At 60.9% G+C, this 18,149-nt stretch overlaps 1 protein-coding gene across 1 annotated transcript in view; it reads right to left on the bottom strand.

Annotated features, from left to right (window-relative positions):
- DNAH17 (dynein axonemal heavy chain 17) overlaps window positions 1-18,149 on the bottom strand; it is a 38,429-nt gene that overhangs the window by 5,862 nt on the left and 14,418 nt on the right. Inside the window, exons 37-73 of the mRNA XM_064522891.1 lie at window positions 17,746-17,903; window positions 16,896-17,034; window positions 16,164-16,391; window positions 15,814-15,951; window positions 15,347-15,479; window positions 14,900-15,027; window positions 14,637-14,785; window positions 14,246-14,528; window positions 13,979-14,152; window positions 13,049-13,256; window positions 12,806-12,971; window positions 11,998-12,100; window positions 11,756-11,903; window positions 11,317-11,408; window positions 10,999-11,160; window positions 10,730-10,894; window positions 10,408-10,599; window positions 9,652-9,918; window positions 9,004-9,165; window positions 8,136-8,369; window positions 7,828-7,992; window positions 7,610-7,705; window positions 7,302-7,519; window positions 6,863-7,070; window positions 6,436-6,551; window positions 5,956-6,148; window positions 5,639-5,874; window positions 5,428-5,550; window positions 4,498-4,702; window positions 3,835-3,999; window positions 3,548-3,688; window positions 3,231-3,401; window positions 2,912-3,034; window positions 2,257-2,450; window positions 1,897-2,045; window positions 1,597-1,724; window positions 455-682 (exon numbers count right to left, since the gene is read on the bottom strand). Of these exons, the coding sequence (XP_064378961.1) occupies window positions 455-682; window positions 1,597-1,724; window positions 1,897-2,045; window positions 2,257-2,450; window positions 2,912-3,034; window positions 3,231-3,401; window positions 3,548-3,688; window positions 3,835-3,999; window positions 4,498-4,702; window positions 5,428-5,550; window positions 5,639-5,874; window positions 5,956-6,148; window positions 6,436-6,551; window positions 6,863-7,070; window positions 7,302-7,519; window positions 7,610-7,705; window positions 7,828-7,992; window positions 8,136-8,369; window positions 9,004-9,165; window positions 9,652-9,918; window positions 10,408-10,599; window positions 10,730-10,894; window positions 10,999-11,160; window positions 11,317-11,408; window positions 11,756-11,903; window positions 11,998-12,100; window positions 12,806-12,971; window positions 13,049-13,256; window positions 13,979-14,152; window positions 14,246-14,528; window positions 14,637-14,785; window positions 14,900-15,027; window positions 15,347-15,479; window positions 15,814-15,951; window positions 16,164-16,391; window positions 16,896-17,034; window positions 17,746-17,903 (6,288 nt within the window). The remainder of the gene's footprint in view (window positions 1-454; window positions 683-1,596; window positions 1,725-1,896; window positions 2,046-2,256; window positions 2,451-2,911; window positions 3,035-3,230; window positions 3,402-3,547; window positions 3,689-3,834; window positions 4,000-4,497; window positions 4,703-5,427; window positions 5,551-5,638; window positions 5,875-5,955; window positions 6,149-6,435; window positions 6,552-6,862; window positions 7,071-7,301; window positions 7,520-7,609; window positions 7,706-7,827; window positions 7,993-8,135; window positions 8,370-9,003; window positions 9,166-9,651; window positions 9,919-10,407; window positions 10,600-10,729; window positions 10,895-10,998; window positions 11,161-11,316; window positions 11,409-11,755; window positions 11,904-11,997; window positions 12,101-12,805; window positions 12,972-13,048; window positions 13,257-13,978; window positions 14,153-14,245; window positions 14,529-14,636; window positions 14,786-14,899; window positions 15,028-15,346; window positions 15,480-15,813; window positions 15,952-16,163; window positions 16,392-16,895; window positions 17,035-17,745; window positions 17,904-18,149) is intronic.

The raw sequence follows: 18,149 nt of genomic DNA, 5'->3' as shown, positions 1-18,149 counted from the left end.
TTTTTAAGGAGTTGGTGGTTAATTTCTGTGCTCCGTTGTTTATAGTAAAATAGGAATGCGCATGCACTTATAGCTCTGACCCTAGAGCCTGGTCGTTCAGGGCAGCAAGCGAGAGAGTCTTTAGCTTCAACCCTGTGACAGATACTAGCGATGCAGGAGGAGGTCCCCATTTTAGTAATCCTCAGAGTTCTGCTTATCCCTGAGAGCACGTCACGACAAATCGGAGTGCTTAGCCTGTCCGGGAGAATTACTGGCGCCGCATGCGCTGGCTTACGGCATAGCATCTGCCATCTGTAATAGCGGCCCAAGAGAAAGTCGGTCAGTCGGAACAGAACTCTACAGCAGGTGCGGATTAGAAGCACTGGTACAAAAATGCATGAAAAGAAACACATTCTGTAACACAACAAGTGCACCAGCTGATAAAAGCCAAAGCTGGCTGGTGCTGTCTGGATACCTGTGTAAAGAGGTCCAGTGCTTTGTGCAGGTTGGCGTACATGCCAGTTGGTGGCTCATTGGTGATTTTAATAGCATTTTCCAGCAATCCTTGAGGAATGATGTGTGTTTCTGGGCTGGGGGCTGGCTCAGCACTCATAAAGACCCTGTAATCTGCGTGACTGCCAGTGCTGTATCGCTCAACCTTTTTATCCAGTGTGCTCAGCCACCTTGCAACCAGATGGATATTCTGCAACAGAAAACTCCACTGTATTTTTTGCTTCTAAATTTTAATCTCAGTGCGGCATATTCCTCCTTAATTTTTGGTGTGGCCTGCTGTGATAGCAGATGCACTATTTTATATTGCTCAGGCTGGCAATTCCACATTAATCATTTTTGTTTCGTTAGCATGGTATGTGGTATACGGAAAAAAAAAATATGCTTTTGGTGAGCCATTCAAATAGAAAGGCTCAAGCTCAATTAAAGCTTATCAACCAAAAGCCTAGTCAGTCTCCACCTGCCTGGATTCTTTTGCATTGAGATTAATGGATGTTTAGGGCCACAAATAATTGTGCAGTCTAACCACAAGAACAGTATCAGCCGTAATTTCTGTTTGAATGGATTTTCTCTCTCTCCCTCCTCTCTCCTTCCCTTCCTTCCCTGCCCAAGGCTCCAAGTCCTGACTTAAAGGCGGAGGGACCCCCTATTCTCCGGGGCTGCCTTTACGGGTGTCAGCACGACAACCTGGGGGTGCAACCGCGCTTCTCCAGGCCATCCAGTCCTATACTAACAGAGATGCTGTGTGTTTTTAATGCCATTTCATGGCAGCTGAATCGTGCTGCTCTCCAGCAGGCCGTCTGGCCCCGAGGTCCCTTCCCAGGGCTCCCAGCTCCCCGGTAAGCGAGGGTCAGGCCAGATGCAGCGCACTCAGGCCGAGCACTAAGCAGAGCCCTGCGAGGCTCCGTGAGGGCCGGGCAGGGGGGATGCAGCAGCTGCTGATGCTCAGCACGTACCAGCCATCGCAAATAGCACGTTAATGGGATTTGGGATGGTTCGTGAATGCTGCAGGTCTGTGTGCAGCCAGGGAGCTGCACGATGGCAGCAGATGGAGCTGAAGCCCTGGGGTGCTCTGGGGACTGTCGTGATGCAGCAGCCCTCAGATACCTGCAGAATGACCCAGTGCCCTTGCGCAGAGGCCACATCCAGGGCGTTTTCTGCCACGATCTCTTGGCCTTGCCCCAGCGACACGTTGTGGATTTTCCCATTGTCGATGGTGAAGTTCAGCTTTCTTCCTGGGAAGGGGAGGGAAAAAGCGATGGTATAAGATGCCTTTTTTATTAGTAGTAATAGGAAAAACGGGGTTGTGCAGCTCCTGTTTTTACTGATGAAACAAACAGCAAAAAAAGGCTTTATGAAGTGAGATCTAACGATGCTGGTCTGAGAAAGGGGGGGGTATCACTTTACCTAGGGCTTCCACATCTTTCAGCGGGTCAACCCCAGGCGAGAGAATGAAGAATATTGCTGTGGATGGGCTGCTCTCTTCGTATGACTTAGAAAATTCAATGCTTCTTCCTTCCACAAACTTACTTCCCATCTTCTCTTCCACAAAGTTTCTAAGGAGAAATAACATTGCATGTGTTAGCTGGGAGCACATGGATCCAGCTGATCAGGGGACCCGGCGGGAATGCCGCTGCGAGCAGGGGTTTGTTAGGAAAGGTGCCGCTGCCTGCGGCGGGACAGGGGCCGGGATGGCTGGAGGGAGGTTTCCTCCCGCCGGCTGTGCTCGGCGCTGCCGGACGGTTCCCGCGGGAGGGCACGGGGCACCTGACGGCGTAGGTCATCCTGTCCGGCCGCATGCAGCGCAGCATGCACAGCTTCTGCAGGGCCGTTTTGTTCTTCCACTCCTTCGGGAACACTTCCTTCTCGGGCGCCTCGGACTCCACAAATCTTTTCCATCGCTTTGCTGAACCTTCGATGTCGCTGTCCAAGTTCTTGAACTCGTCCATTTCCGAGAGGACCTTCGGAGCCGGCACAAAGAGACTGCGTCACCCACCAGGCTCTGCCGGCTCTCGGCGGCCCCAGGACTGTTGGGGGCACTTCGCTGTCCCTGCAGCCGGGGACGTGCCACTGTGGTGCTTGCCACCGAACCAGAGCGAGCGGGGACCCCCCAGCCCGCCGGGTGCCGGGGACCGAGAAGGCACCTGCAGGGATGGTCTCAAACCACAAGAAAACAGACTTTGCCATTGGCATCGCTTTTTCTGGCTAGAAAAGCCCTTTTCCTGGTTTATCCCTTGCACCTGCGCCATGCACAAAACGCAGGGGACGGGGACGGTGCCGGTGCTGGGGCACGTCTAGGCGAGCGGCTGCCCCGACACCTCCGTCGCCGCGCGTTTCGCGCCGGGCGTCTGGGCAGGGACGGTCCCCTCCCGCTCTCGCCGTCCCTCCCGGCGGCACCGCGGGAAGCTCGACCCCGACGGACCTTGATGCCGCCCCAGCCCTGGGCCTGCAGGAAATCCACGGGGGACGCCAGGCCGGCCCGGAACGGGAAGCGCAGGAGGAAGTCCAGCTCCGCCGGGTTCAGCTCCTTCTTCACCGTCAGCACCTGCCGAGGCGGGAGCGCGGCGTCGCGGCTGCCCGGGGCGGGGGCAGCCCCGGTGACACCAGCCCACGTGCCCGTGCGAGCCACGTCCCCGGACGGGGAGCTACCACGCAGCCCTTAGTGCCACGGCAATACGAGACCCACGTGCATAAAATAGCAGCGCTTCGCAGCAGCAGCCCCAAACGTCCGTCCGCGTTACCTGGAAGGCAACCTGGGCCAGGAAGATGAGCTTGTCCCTCTCGAAGAGCCCCCGCGCCGTGTACGTGACGACCGAGTAGGTGATCTCGTCCGTCAGGTTGACGACCCGCTGCCGGACGTCGTCGGCGGGGCTCGCGCGCTGGATCGCCTTCTCGAAGACCGCGTTGAAGGCCTGCGGGACGAGCCGGCGGCGGCAGCTCAGCGCCTGCCTTTCCGAGCGCTCGACCAAAGCCGAAAGGCGGAAACGCCGCAGCGCCGAGCTCCCGCAAAGACCTGCCCTGCCCCGTAAACCCCATTAGCTCCTGGTTTCGTGTTTACCTTCAGGGAGAACTGGTAGATGGGGTTGATTTTGTTGAGGTCGCTCAGGATGAAGTAGAGCAGCGACGCTCTTTCTGCTGCTGGCCTGTAGTTTTCTCTTGCGACGTTTATCTGAACTTCGGTGACTTTGGCTTCTTTCACCTCAAGACACGCAAAGGGGGGGGGACACATTATCACAGCATCTTTGCAGGTGCTGGACCAGCCCCTAACCTTCCGTTACTGCCCTCGAAAGCCCCGGGCACCCCGGCGCGGTCCGGAGAGCTCAGCGCCGTGGGCAGCGTCCTTACTTTTTCCTCAATTTCCATGGCCGTGCGCTTCGTTGTTTCCAGGTTCTCCACCAGCGCCGTGTCTCCCAGAAAATCCCCCGACGCAGCAGACAGCCGGGCAAGCAGCGAGTCCTCCAGCTCCTTCAGATGGATCTTGAATTCATTCTGGCTTTTTGTGAGATTTGCCTGTAATGCACATGGGCGAGAGACGTGAGTCATTCGAGAGCCGGCGAGGTAAAACTTCTGGCGTCAGCGGCAGTGATTTATGCCGGGAGCTCCCTAATGAGCAGCAGGCAATAAACTGTGGCGCAGCAGCAGTCCTGCTGGCTTTATCTTCCTTGCTATTGATATAAATCCTGCCCTTATAAACACAGCACAATAATGCATTTGTTGGCTGAGCTATGGGTCACTGAAGAAACCCAACTGAAACGTTTCGTGATGTCGCGGAGGTGCTGGTGCTGGTGCAGGGAGGAGCTCGGCGCCCTGCCGGGGGTTGCCGCTGCCCCACGGGCTCCGCGGCAGGAGCGTCGCTTCGCTGCACGGCTGTAGAAGCGCCCGCTGCGGACGGCAGGGTCTCGTCGGGGCTCGCTCGGGTTTCCGCGGACAGATCCCCTCGCGGAGGCACCGCGGGGCGCCCGGCTGAAAGCCAGCCCGGGGCAGAGCCGCCGCGCGCCGGGTCGGTACCTTCAGGGTCTCCAGGTCCGGGCGCTCCTTGGCCACCACGGCCGCCAGCAGCTGCTCCTCCAGCCCGTCCCTGGTCACCAGGAAGTTGATCAAGGTGCACCGCGCCTGCACCTCGGGCTTGTAGTGCGGGTTGAAGCATTTGGTGTGCAGGATCAGGCGGAAGCGCGGGTGGTACTCCACTTCTTTGTCGCCTATCTTAATGTAGCTGCATAGTTAATCAGACAAATTGATTTCCCTAAGTGTCAAGTCGTTCGGCAGTAGCTCGTCACAGACAGCACCCCTCAACCCACGTGCTGTTTCTGGACGTTCAGGATTTGTTTCTCCGCTCAGCAAGCAAAAGGCATCGCAAGGGAGCAACGGCCGCGGCGGGGCCGAGAAGCGGGAGGCGTCTGCGATCGGCTGCCCCGGAGCTCCTGGGCTCAGGGCGCTCGTGGACACGGGGCGGCGGGACAAGGGGCACGGCCGCAGGAGCCGGGACGGCCGAGCAGCAGCTCCTCCGGTCTCATGGGCTGGCTCCCGGCCCCGTGGGGTCTCCGGACCCCGGGATGCGGCGGGAGAGGGGCCGGGAGCACCGGCACGGCAGCGGGAGCAGGGGATGGCCACGGCCCCGTGGCTGGAGGTGCTTCTGCTCTGCTAAGGAACATCCTCCCTGCTGACCGTGCTTTATCCTGCAGCTGCACCCGGGAGCGCGGGCATCTTCAATCGCTAAGGGAACCGGGCCAGAACGGTCCAAAAAGTCAGATCTAGACGTGTCCCCGTGCGGGAAACACCACAAGGAAAGTGAGGGGACGTGGCCGGGGCTCGTGTGAACGGGGTGGGGGGCAGCACCGGCCCGAGCTGCTGCCGCACCAAGGCAGAAGTTGGCGTCTGAGGGGCGCAGCGGGGGCTCAGGGCAGGACGTGCCCGGCGGCAGGGCACGCGCGCGCTCACCGTCCCTTCCTGACGGTGTTCCTGCCCAGCAGGTGATCCAGCACCGGCTCCACGGTCTCGCCCATGTTCTCGATGAGCAGCGTGTGCCCCTCGGAGACCGCCTGCTCGATGGTGTCCAGGTAGCTGCAGCGGGAGGGCAGGGGTGGGCATGGGGGCACGATGGGGCCCCGACGAGGGGCGCGGGCGGCGGGGGAAGGGGCGGCCGACCCACTTGCTCTGCCCCAGCCGGATGGCCGTCAGCTCCTCCCCGTATCTGTTCTTGATCCACTTGACGCCCTGGAGCTGGGCGTCCACGACGAGGGGCCAGCGCTCGGTGTTGCAGAGGATGGCGGCGTTCTCGGCGGACGTGCGGTCGCTGGGCAGCCCCTGGTTGCTCCAGGCGGCCGCCTCGGCGGCGTCGGTGAGCAGGCTCAGCGGGTCCAGCCCCGGGGCGATGGGGATGGGCACCTGCCGCGGAGGGGACGCCGCGGTGGAGGTGCCGTCGGGACGGTCCCCGCCGCCCCCGCCTCTCCGGCCGCCGCCGCTCACCTTCAGCCCGCCGAGGAAGGGGATCCAGCGCTTGTCCATCAGCTCGGCGCGGTACTTCTTGGTGAAGTAGCCCACGTAGGACACGAAGGCGGAGGTCAGCAGCACGTCCCCGCACAGCGTTTTCTCCTGCGCCTGGAAGGTCTCCACGGACTGGGCCCAGCGGACGTTCTCGGAGGCCAGTCCCCCGACGAGCCTGGGGGTTTGGGGGACACGGTGCTGCTGCCGGTCCAGGCATCCCGGCCGGCAGCTCGGCGCTGCACCGTCCCCCCGCCGGGGCCGCCTCTCGCGGGGTCGGGCCCAGTTCTACTTTGTGGATACTTTTGATTTGGAGGGTGGGGGGCGGTCTGGCTTTTCCATGGATCTGTGTGTCCTTTGAAGCACCTTCCCACCACGAGGCAATCCGAGGGAACAGCCGATGATCTCAGCTGGTTTCCGCCCCTGGCAGCCCTGGCGCTTTTGGAGCCAATGTTTGCACGATACCTGTTTGCTAACGTGATGACTCTGTTCGTGGCATCAGCCTCTTGCTGACATTTGATTTTTTCAGCTGTAGCTTTCTCAAATTCCGCAGTGAGAGTTGCCAAATTGGCATTCAGATCCTTTGAAAGACAACACATTTACGGTTACCTCCTACACATACAGAATGCGATTGCAGTAAGTTTGCAAGCCTGGAGAAAGCTTTGCAGACACTCATGAGTCTGCAGGCTCTGGTGTGAAGACGCAACTCTTCCACCTGGGCTCCAGGCTACACAGACGATAAGAACCTTCCTAATTCGTTTCTGGCTCCTTTCTGTGACCCAGGACCACATTGTCTGCTCTGCAGCCATGGCGGACGCCGGCCAATGCAAACAGCTGCTGGCTCCCGCGCAGGCTCTGCCTGGGGACGGCCCGGGAGGGAGCACACACTTACCGCGATTTTGTGCTTAATGCGACTGAGTTTGTCTTGCGCCTCCGCCAGCTCCGCGTTAGCCTCCTCCAGCGCCTGCCTCTTGGGCGCGACGTCGCAGTAGACCTCGTAGAAGCGAACGATGTTCAGACACCAGGAGCACAGACCTGCCGCAGCCGTCGACTTCGACAGTATCGACTCGGGATCAAAATTTGGGTCTGACTGGTAGGGTCTGGAGAGGGAGAACACGCCACTGCGTTACCCGGTGCCCGGCCCCGCTCCCCACGGGGCTTGGAGCACCCCTGGGCGATATACTTCGCACATGCAATATTCAACTCTTTCTGTAGCGACCTGGAGACTTAAAAGACAGCGTGGAGGCTCCTCCCGTGCTTTGGCCGATCCCTCCGTGGTGGCTCTGCGCTCGGGGGAAGACCCCGCCTGGGAGGAGCCGGCTGTTACTCACTTGAAGGCTTTGAGGCATGCTTCGGGGATGTGCTCCTTGTCGAACTTCTTTAAGGCATCCAGGAAGGCGTCTACTTTTCCCATCATGATTTTTGCTGCCTTCCAGCTTTTATCCTTCGGTATCTTGCCCCCCGGCGCTGTCAGGATCATCACGGCTGCCGTGACGTTCACCACCGCTTGCGGGGGGGACCCGAAGGACTTCAGCTCCGTCAGGTTGTTCTGGGACGGGACGAGACGGTCGGTGCACGTCGCCCGGCGCGGGGCTGGGCTGCTGCGACTGGGGACCCCCGAAGACCCCCCGCCTTCTACCTTGTTGAGGGTGTCGAGGGCCGCCCGGGCGGCGACGAGCGCGGGCTCCGCTTTGGCCAGGTCGGTCTCGCAGGCGCGCTGCTTCTCCGCCACGTTCTGGGGCGGCGAGGGGGAGGCCGGGGTGAGCGTCGGCGCGCGGCACGGCTCCCGCCCGGCAGAGCCGCCCTGGGAGGCAGCGCGGCCGGAGCAGCCGCCCGGGAGCGGCGGGCGCCGCGTACCGTGTTGATGACCTGGACCTTCAGCTCCTCCTCGTCGGCCGTGGCCTTCTCCTGGCTGACTTTCTCCGTTTCGACGCCCACCACGTGGATCAGTTTATCCGCGTCCTCGTTCTTCTGCTGCAGCTCTGCCTCCTGGGTTGCCAGTTTGGCCTTCAGGTCGTCCACCTGAGCGGCAGCAGGCGCGGGCGCAGGCGGGACGAGCAAAGTGAAATACCGGTGCGACCCGTCCCTGCCGGCCGCCGCCTGCCCACGCCGTCACGGAGCCGGAGGCCGGGCGCTGGCGAGCCCTCGGTGGGGAGAGCACGCACCTGGGACGCCGTGCTCTGCAGCTTCGCCAGGCCGTTCTCCAGCCGGTCGATCTTTGCAACGAGTTCTTGCCTTTTTTTGGACAGCAGATTTTGGTAAAGCTTTATCTGCTCCAGAAAGGTTTTTGGCGTGGTGTAATTGTAGCGTCGCTCCATGGCCAGGTAGGTCTTGGACATCTCGTTAACGCTCGTGTGGACGAAGGACATGAACTGGCTGATGGAGACCTTGACCTCCGGCTGCATTGGGAACACAAACCACCCTGTGACTGAAAACTGAGGCAGCGCAAATATTAAATGTAAAAACCGAGCTTTTGTGTAACGTTAGTTACACATTTAACTGTAGAAGCTGGAAGGCAAAGCACCGCTGTTATATTAAATAGCACAACTCATCACTGGGAAATGTAGGTCATCACAACACTAACAGCGTTAGTTCTCATGTCTTTCTTGGGTTTCCCGCAGACTTTAATCTTCCAGGCAAACCTGTGCTGCACCAGAGAGGAGCTTTTGTGTTTTAAGCACGTGATGTTTCTGGGCTGTTATTTGCATTGTTTTAAGGACGAAGGAGAATGTAGAGGACAGGTTTGTCCTGCGTGCACCGCGTGAGGCCCCAGTCTTTGTTTGCTTTGATCGGGAGGCAGCTGTGGCTCGCCCAGGTCCCTGTCCCCGTGCTCACAGCCCCGGCTCGCCCCGGCTCCCCGTCCCCACGCTCGCTGCAATGACACAGAAGTGCTGGACACGTCCCGGGGCGCTGGTTTCCCCGTCCCCTCCAGCCCCTCAGGGACCGGAGCGGTGCACGAGCCCCGCAGGCGCAGTGTGCCCAGCGTGCCCAGCTCACCAGCCCGCGCGTCCGCCCGTGCCCGCGGCCGCTCACCTCGATGCCCCCCGTCTCCTCCAGGAACCGGCTGCTGACGGAGACGAGCGCGTCCTCCGGCCACTCGTGGAACCAGTCGATGGCGGTGCAGCTCACCACGGCCGGGAACCGCCGGGCGCGCACCCGCAGCGTGCAGCCCACGGGCGAGAAGCAGAGGATCACCTGGGCCGGAGCGCGCCGGTGAGCACGGCGGGATGGACCCGGCGTGGTGCCCACCACGTCCCCGGCACCCGGGAGGGTCGCCGCGGGCTCTGCGTCCTCCCCTCCGTGAGGACCCAGGATGCACCTCCCGCCCGGCGCATCCCCTCCGCGGCGCGTGGGAGAGGCTCTGCAACCACACGCCCCCGCAGCACCCCACTTTCCCCAGCGGTCCCGGGCCCCCCCCGCCTTGGCGGCTGCAGCCGGAGCCGCGGTGCCGCGCCGGCGTCCTCGTGGCCGCGTTGCAGGCTGTTTGCCCGCCCGCCCTCCGCTTCGAGGGAGGCCAACGCGAGGGCGTCAACAGCCGCAGCCCTGAGCTGCCCGGCATCCTTCGAAAACGCTTTTCAGTCGGACTCATTAGCACAATGCTGCGCGCACTGTTTGCACACAGGTTTTGGGTTAAGCGAGCCAGAAGCACTCACAAGACACCCCTTTTGGGTGAGCCCCTACCTTTAACTGTCGCCTGACTTTTTCTATAAACAGTTTCCAGCAGTTTTCCCGCGAGTCTTGCAGCCCAAGGAACTTCACTTGTGGCCTCATGGAATTCATAATGTTTTCCAGGTCATCATCCTGAAAAAGCCCCGGTATCTCTCCAGACGCCAGGAAGTCGTTGATGAGGACGAGGAAGGGTTCTTCGGCAACCTGGGAGTCGGTCATCAGGAAGACGGTGGGGGTGTTCTTCACGGCGGCCTTGATGTACTGGGAGGCCAGGTCCAGCTGCACGGGAGAGACACCACCAACCCCCCTCAGCCCCTCAGGCCGAGCGGCTCTCCGGAGCGGCCGATCTGGCTCAGGCATCGGGGAATACAACGAGAGTGGCTGAGCGGGACGGGCAGGGCCGGGCTGGCGTCTGCCTTTTCTCTGCCGGGTGACGTTGCACATGAGACCGTGGCAACCCCCCCCCGGCAAAGGTGCTGGTGCTCCTGCACGGACCTGCCCTCGCGGAGGGGATGGACTGGGGACAGGCGGCTCCTGCCCGTCCCCGAGCTGGAGAAGCCCTGCTCGAGGGCGTTTGGGGACATGGCACGGTACGTGAACACGGAGGGACCGGAGGAGAGCGCAGAGCCTCCGCACCCGCCTCGGACCCGGGGCTCGCTGAGCAGAGCACGAGCAGGAGGCTTTTGGCTCCACTTACGCGGTTCGCCCAATCCCTCCGTGCGAGCAGGCTGAGCTGCCCCGGGAGACGGGGGGAAAAGCTGCTCTAACCTTAAGGTCGGGGATGCCATATCCCTTCTTCAGCGTGATCTGAAACACGTCCAGGGCGCTAATGTAAGCTGCCAGCCGTGAAAGGCTTTGCTTCCCGCTGCCTCCGACTCCCACCAGCAGCGCGTTCCCTCGGGGAGACTCTAAGATCCGACTAATTCTGCAAATATGGGACACGGCGTCTTCAAACAGCACCTAAAGAAAACGAGAGGGAAGGGTTTAGCATTTCACAGCAGGAAAAGCTGAGCGAGGGCGGCGTTGCAAAGCCCGTCCGTCCACGCGGTGCGAGTGCTGCCCGGCCGCGGACCGGCTCGCGGGGTCTCACCAGATTCATCGCCGCGTTGACCTCGTTGTAGCTGTCCAGGGCCTCCCCCAGCAGCTTGTGCAGAGATGGCCAGCTGGGCACCGGCAGGTACTTGGGCTCCCCGATGCCCTGGGCGAAGTGGCAGTAGATGTTGGGCTTGGCGAACATCTGGTCTTCCCTGAGATCCTGGGGAGAGGCGAAGCGAGCCGGTGCGGCAGTCCCCGGCCTCACGCGCCCCGAAACGCAGCCCTCCGGCCCGCAGCCCTCTGTCGTTTACCGGCACAACTTACATCGAAGAATTTTTTGCAGGTGGCGGCTAGAATGCGCCCGAAGCTCTCCTGGTCCTTGTCGTCGACCAGCTTGTCCCCGTACACCCGGCCGGCTTCGTGCAGCCAGAGGCGCACCAGGTCCAGGGGACCGCGGAGGCACTCGGGGGTGGAGAACAGCAGCCCCTGGCAAACACACGAGCCCGTCAGGCCGCCGACGTTTATTGCACCGCTGCTCAGAGCGGAGTTAAAGCGTTGGCTCTGGGAAAAGGTCATGGTGCATCTCAAGGACACGGTACACTGTGAGGACGTGGTGCAAAGGAAAGACAGGCACCCCGGTACCTGGAAAATGTTGGAGAGGTCGCGGAGGTTGAAGAGGTAGTGGAACTTGATGGCGGTGGGCAGGAAGGTGGAGGTGACCTTCTGGTGCAGGGCTGCTCGCGGGAGACGGGGGGTGAGCGGGGAGGCCGGGCGCAGAGACCGCCGCGCTCGGTGCGGGGTGCCTGCGCCTCGCTCTGCCCGTTCCCCTCTGCACTGCGGCAGACAGAACCGAGTCTGAAATTTTAGTTTGACCGTGCCCAGGTGCACCGTGCTGCAGTTTGTAAATCGGAGGAAATGAGGAATTGGGGGTTTATTTGTGCAGCGCAGTGACTTGAGCTGCTGCACGGAGCTTTCTGGGGCGGTGACGGTTGGGCACGGCTTCGGTTCGCACCGTGCTGGCCGTGTGCGGGTGCCGAAAGCCGGCGCTGGCTGCCTTCCACCCCCGCGCGCCGGGGCTCACCCAGGGCGGCCGCGACCAGCTGCGCCTGCAGCCTCTGGACGGCCGGCGGCATCTTGCGCTGCGCCAGGTGCTGGGCGAGGATGGTGCTGTAGATGGTCAGGAGCGCTTCGTGGCCGGGAAAGCTCACCGCGAAGACGCAGAAGTGACGCTGCGGCAAAGAGCCACGCTCAGCTGCCGGCTGCCGCTTGCCGGAGCCGACGGCGCGGTGCTGCCCGGCTCCCCCACGCCTCGTCCCCGCGTACCTGCAGCCTCGAGTCGATGGTGAAGGACCCGGCGGTGGGGTTCATGCAAGCCACGTACTGACAGTTGTGAACGTCCTTCAGGGTCAGCTTGTTCCTGTCGTACCTGCGCCGGGCAGAGGGACAGGCTGTGCACGGGGCCGCGTCCCCCCAGACAGGCTTTAACCTCAGTAAAGGGGGGACGTCCCGTGTCCCAGGTGCTTGAGGAGCCCGGTGCTGCTCCGGGCCACGCTCGCAGCACACGGACCATCCCGTCCCCACGGCCAGACCGGACCCACACTGCTCGCTGCGGCCGACGGGACTTGTGGGGCTCTTCCTCCCTCCAAGGAAAGCCCTGTGTCGTCCCCGCCGCGCTCCGTGGTGCCGCCTCTGCCCGGAGCAGAACCCCCTCGGCAGGGCTTCCCCGGCCAAGCCCCGGCGCCGGGGCCAGGGCTGTTTGCTTTGGACTGATCCGCGGGTTTGGGAACCGCGAGGAGAGTTTCCCCGTTTCTGTGCCAGAGCCTTTCCCAGCAGCTCCTGGAAGGAGTCAGCTGGAGCGAGAGGGGAGGATGGCTGCAGCCCAGACCCGCTGTTCCCGGCACTTTTCCGCCGGAGGCAGCAGGGGCAGGGACACGGCCCCGGTGCCGTGGGGACAGCAGAGGCACCAGTGTGTGTGCGCCGGGCCACGTCGCCTCTGCCGGAGCTCGCGGCCACGGACGGGCTCCGCGCTGATGCCCCCGGCCCGGGAACCGGCCCCACCGCGCGTGCCGAGCTGGGGCTCCGGGGACGCGGCCCCGCGCCGGGGACGGTGCTGCCGCTGCCGTGCACCTACCAGTGCCCGTGGTCCACGTGCTGCCGGATGAGCGTGTGCGGGGCCACGGTGCCGTACTTGTCCACCTCCGGCATGTTCATGTCGTCGATGAAGTAGATGAGCCGCCGGGTGCCGGGGGGGCCGTAGTTCCTCCCCGACTTCTTCTCCAGGGGCTTCTCGAGAATGGCTGCGGCGGAGGAGAGCGGGTGGAGCGGAGGGAAGCGCGGCGGCGGGGGCCGGCAGCAGAGCCCGGCCAGCCCTTACCCTGGAGCATGGCGGAGGTGGTGTAGAAGTTGAAGGGCACGGACTGCACCAGGTAGTCGTCCGTGCTGAGCTGCTCCAGCTTGTCCCCCATCATGACCGACTTCCCCGTCCCCGCGTTCCCCACCAGCATCACCGGCCACTGCTTCTCCATCAGCAGGTCCATGAAGTAGCGGATCCGGACGGTCTCGGTCGTGTGCACCATGGAAGCCTGGGGGGGATTTTGGTGTCAAACCTGAGAGGACGCGTCTCCTGCTGCAACGGGGGTGCGGCAGAGGCAGCGTCCGTCATTAGAGCAGCTGGTGACATGCCCGAGGCCTGGTCTCGTTTTGCAACTATAGCAGTTGGTTTAATGAAAGGTATCATCTCCACGTGCAAATCTGGTCCCTCTCTAACACAAACGGTCTCAGATGCCGGGATATTCGAAATGCTTTCCAACCAAAAATAAGAGCTGCCAGAGAACCATGTTATTAAAACAAAACAAAGCAACTCCTGAAACTTTCTTCCCATGTCTCTATTTAGCAAACACAGAGACAGGCACTTCCCCCTTCCCTTGACATCTTCACTAAAGCCCCCCCTTCCTAGAATGGCATTTGAAAAGACATATGCAAATAATATTCTAAAGTATGTCTTGCATCCAGGCAATAATTATAGTTAGCTCATGAGAATCTGTGAAGCCACATGTTCATCTGAAATTAAAAAGGAAGAGCTACGACTTGCAGCTCTCACTGAGTTTGTGTCAAATAAAGCAAAACCACAGGCAGCCGTGGGGTTTGCCTGACGCCATCGGCCCGCACGCTTCCCGGTGGCAGACGCGGCCCCAGTGCCTGCCCTGTTCTGGATACCTGTCCTTGCCCATAGCTGCTTGGGGGAAGACCATTCGTTAATGAATAAATTAAAAAAATGTAAATAAAGACAGCTTGCGGGAAATACCTGTAAAGGCACTTCTGGATCAAGTTCAAATTTTGGCACCTTTTCAGTCCAGGGCATGAATTTCTTAGTTTCTGGGTCGATGTAATAGTCAAAAATCGTCCCCTGAGAAGGGAACTTGATGGTTTTGAACTCGTTCACCCACCACTTGCTGAACTCCACGCGGTAATCCACGAGCTGGAGGGAGCGGAGGGGCAGAGCGTGGGTGCGCGGCCGTGGCCGTGGCCGTGGAGCATCCGCGGAGCCCCGGGCGGTGGGGACGGGACCCACCTGGTCGTGGAACAGGGCCCCCCCGAAGGCCCAGGCGCAGGCGAACGCGAAGTAGAGCTCGTAGAGCTCCCGCGGGGAGTCCGGCGGCGTGTGCTCGGGCGTCAGCAGGCACTCCAGCAGGTACAGCGTGGTCTGGACCACCGTGATCTCGGGCACCGGCGTGATTTTTTTGAACCCGCACTTGAGCTTGTCCAGGCACGTGGGCAGGTACTTGTCGAACAGAATCATTAAATTGGCCTTCTCGGACTGCACCGTCCTCTTCTCGATCCAGCTGGTGACGACGCTGCCAAGGGCATGGAGGGGGATGCAGGTCAGGGCGCTGGCGGATGCTCGCCCTGGTCCCGGTCCCGGTCCTGGTCCCGGTCCCGGTCCCGGCACGGCGCGGACTCACGGGTTCCAGCCCAGGTCGGCGGGGTTGATGTAGAGGATCCCCGCACGGGACACGGTTGCCGGCGTGGCGGTGCGCAGGTGGCTGATCTCGAAGAGCAGCCGCATGCTGGGGTTGAGGGGGATGCGCTCGTTGCTGGCCAAGGTGAGGACCTGGGCGGGGGGGGGATGCGGCACGTCGGGGCGCTGCGGCCTCGGGGACGTCTGCCGGGGCAGCCGACCACAGCGCGGGAGCCAGCCCAGCTCTGCGGGTGGGACGGCACTGACCTTATTGTCATCCATGACCGTGTTCAGGGACTCGATCCACATGGGGTCAATGTCTCCGTCGAGGATGATCCACTTGGGCCCCTTATGGGGGATGTTGGCCAGGTCGCGCATCGTGGAGGAGAACAGACCTGCCCCGGGCAGAGACACGTGTTTTTTTTCCTTTCCGACCCTTTCTGCCCACGGCGCGTTCGTCAGGAGGAACGCACGGCACTGGGGCTTCCCCAAGCGCATTTGTCCTCCCTTCTCTTCCCCTCCTCATGCTCTATTAAAAAGCCACAAGGAAAGGTCTTTTCTGCCATGGCATCAAAGACGCAGCATTTACAGAGAGGCATTTCACAAGAACATTAGCTTATGCGCCAGCCACTTGCTGAAGCTTTTCATGTGCCAGTTCCTACACGGTACGGCCGACCTTTCATGCGGCCGCGTGCCCAAGCCGGGGCATCTCACCGTCCTTCCACTCGCGAGTCGACGGGTGAATAATCCCAAACAGCTCGTCGCAGGTTACAGCTTTCGGGTCCAGATCCACAGCGACCGGCTTCCGCTTCATGGTCTGGTAAGTCCTGTTGAGGGATTTCAGCACCTGCAGGGAGGGCGGGACGGTGCTGCTGAGCCTCTGGTCCTGCAAGGGCGGTTGCAGCCAGCCAGCGCGGCCCCGCTCCCGCCACCCCCCGGCATCGGGGCCTGGAGAGCTGCCGGGGATGCTCCGGCTGCCCCCGTTCCCGGCCGGCTCGTGGGTGCGCGATGAGCCCGGGAGCCCCATGCCAGCGTCACCAGTGCCACCAGCTCCGTTCCTCAGGCACGGGGAGGTCGCCTGCCCCAGGTGCCGGCACGACCCGCAGAGCGGCACGGGGACGCCCCAGCCCTGCTGCCGCCCCGCCAACGCCGCCAGGTCTCGGGGCTCGACCCAGCCCTACCTGGGACTTGCCGCAGCCGGCGTTGCCGATGACGAACACCGAGTGCCTGACTTGCAGCAGCTCCTCCAGCTGCACCACCTTCAGCACGAAGCTCTCCTCCGCCTGCAGCTTCAGCTCCAGCACGGACTGCTTGATGACCTGCCGGGGAGAGCGGGCGCTGGGCGGGCGGGAGACGGCCGCCACGGCCTCGGCGAGCACCGCAGAGACGAGCGGGGCCGAACGGACCGGCCGCCGGGCAGCTGCCTCTGCCCCAGCCTGGTTCCTGGTCCAAGTATCTCCACCCCAGCCTCTCCCCGCTGCTCAGAGGTGCACGGCACGCGAAGACCCAAGAGTCCTCCCCGCGCTCGCACCTTCTCGAAGTTCAGGTCCCGCTGCCTGGGGACGTCCAGAGCCGGGAAAAGGTCCCCAATCAGCCCCATGAACACGGGCAAGTCGTCCGTCACGATCTTGGGGATGTTGAAGTCTCGTAAAGCTCTCATCAGGACTTGGTCCTCAGCGCGGCTGGGGTCCCCTCTCTTCAGGGAGCCTGCTACCACCAGCACGGACTTGATGGCCCGCAAACCCCAGTCGTAATGGTCCTGGCAAACAGGCAGCGAAATACTGGAGTTTCATTTTGGTGCAAGAGAACTGTTTTAAACAAAAGTACAGAAACAGACCCCCCACTATTGCCCCAAACCCAGGTTGTCAACACAGCCCCCAGCAGACTCATCTTAAAATGAGCTTATTTACAAGACAAACCCTATTCAGCCAAGAGATGAATGGCAGTCTGTCTTGTTTCCTGGGACGCACATTTTTGCTTGCTTGTAAATCACTTATGCTGAGATGAATAACATCTGGATGCTCTCATCTTAGTAGGCTATATTCTGTTCTATTTTTGAATGCCTTTATTTCTTCCAGAAGGCAGAAATATGCCATATGATGCACCAGCATGGGGGTGGAATTTGTCCAGCCATAGACCCTGAGCTACGCAGAACGCAAGCCAACATGTCACTACCAGCTGAGAGGTTTTCAAACTATCTATCAAGTTCTAAATTCAGATTAACTCTTTCATCTTCAAGAACCATGGAATAGTGTTAAGTTACCTGTTTGGACAGTAGCTCTTTGCACAGTGTATACAGAGTAATAAACTTTCTTGCTAGAAGCTTAGCGTCAATAAAACCTTCTGCAACGAGCATGATTTCGCAGATAAGTTCAAAATCTGGGACGACCATGGCGCAGGGTCTGGAGAGGAGCAGTGAAGGGTTAGCAGGGCCTGCACACACGCACCCATGTGCCCCCTCGCCCTCCCGCAGCCGGGTAAGAATCTGCATCTGGGTTTTCAATGCAAATCCTTCAGTACTCCTATTGCATCAGACAATATTTTAGGCTAAATGGGATCTCCGGAGGTGTCTTGCATGGAGCAACCTCCTGCTCCAAGTGGGGTGCATTTTGAAGGCAGATCAGGTCACCCTGAGCCTTTTCCAGTTGCGTGTTGAGCTCCTCCAAGGTCAGAGATCCCACAGCCTGTCTGGGCAACCCCTTCCAGTGCTTGACCACCTCAGTGGGGAATATTTTTTTTCCTTATTCTCAATTGGATTTTTCTTTTGCTGCAGCTTGTTCCAGGTGTCTCTGGTCCTTTCACAGGGCACCTCCAAGGAGAGCCTGGCTCTGGCCTCTCTGCAGACCCCCGTTAGGCAGCTGAGGATGGCGATGAGACGCCTGGAGCATCCTTGGCTGCAGGCGGAGCAGAGGCTCCCGCAGCCTCTGGCCATCCCGGCGCTTTGAGCACGACCGTCTCCGGGTGCCAAGGTCTTTCTTAGGCCAGCGCTGCCGGTGCATGCAAAGATCCTCATGTGCATGAGCGAAGGCTCAGGTCATGTTATGGGACAGAGCACATGAGCAAAATACTGCAAAGATTGCTAATTAAACTGCGACTCATCTGCCCACAGGTACCTGAACAGAGCTTTTAAATTCTCAGGCAGTTCTGTCCGTCCCGCGTAGCCAGGGTTCATCGTGATGAACAGCCCGACCGACGGTATCAGAGCTATCGTCTCTCCAAGAAAACTGAACTGCTTCTTTTTGGCACGAATTGCATCTTGAATGCATTTCACCTGGGCAGGCGAGCAGAGGCGTTAGCGCGGACGTTCCCGCAGCGCGCTGCTCCCGGCCCCTCGGCTCGACCGCCCGGACCGGCACCTCCCCGCCACTTCCCTCCTACCACCACAGAGGGGTAACAGCTGCAGACCGGCCCTCCGCGGGTCGGGTTTTAACCTGAAACAGCACCTGGCGATGGGTACGAGGACCAGGGCAGTCAGGGTGGGAGGGCTGACGGGCACGGCTGTATCCCCGGTTCCCAC

Source organism: Dromaius novaehollandiae, chromosome 18, assembly GCF_036370855.1.
Source record: "Dromaius novaehollandiae isolate bDroNov1 chromosome 18, bDroNov1.hap1, whole genome shotgun sequence".
In the NCBI taxonomy this organism is placed as follows: Eukaryota; Metazoa; Chordata; class Aves; order Casuariiformes; family Dromaiidae; genus Dromaius; species Dromaius novaehollandiae.
Note: the sequence above shows the minus strand (reverse complement) of the source record. Positions and strands in the feature narration are given on the sequence as shown.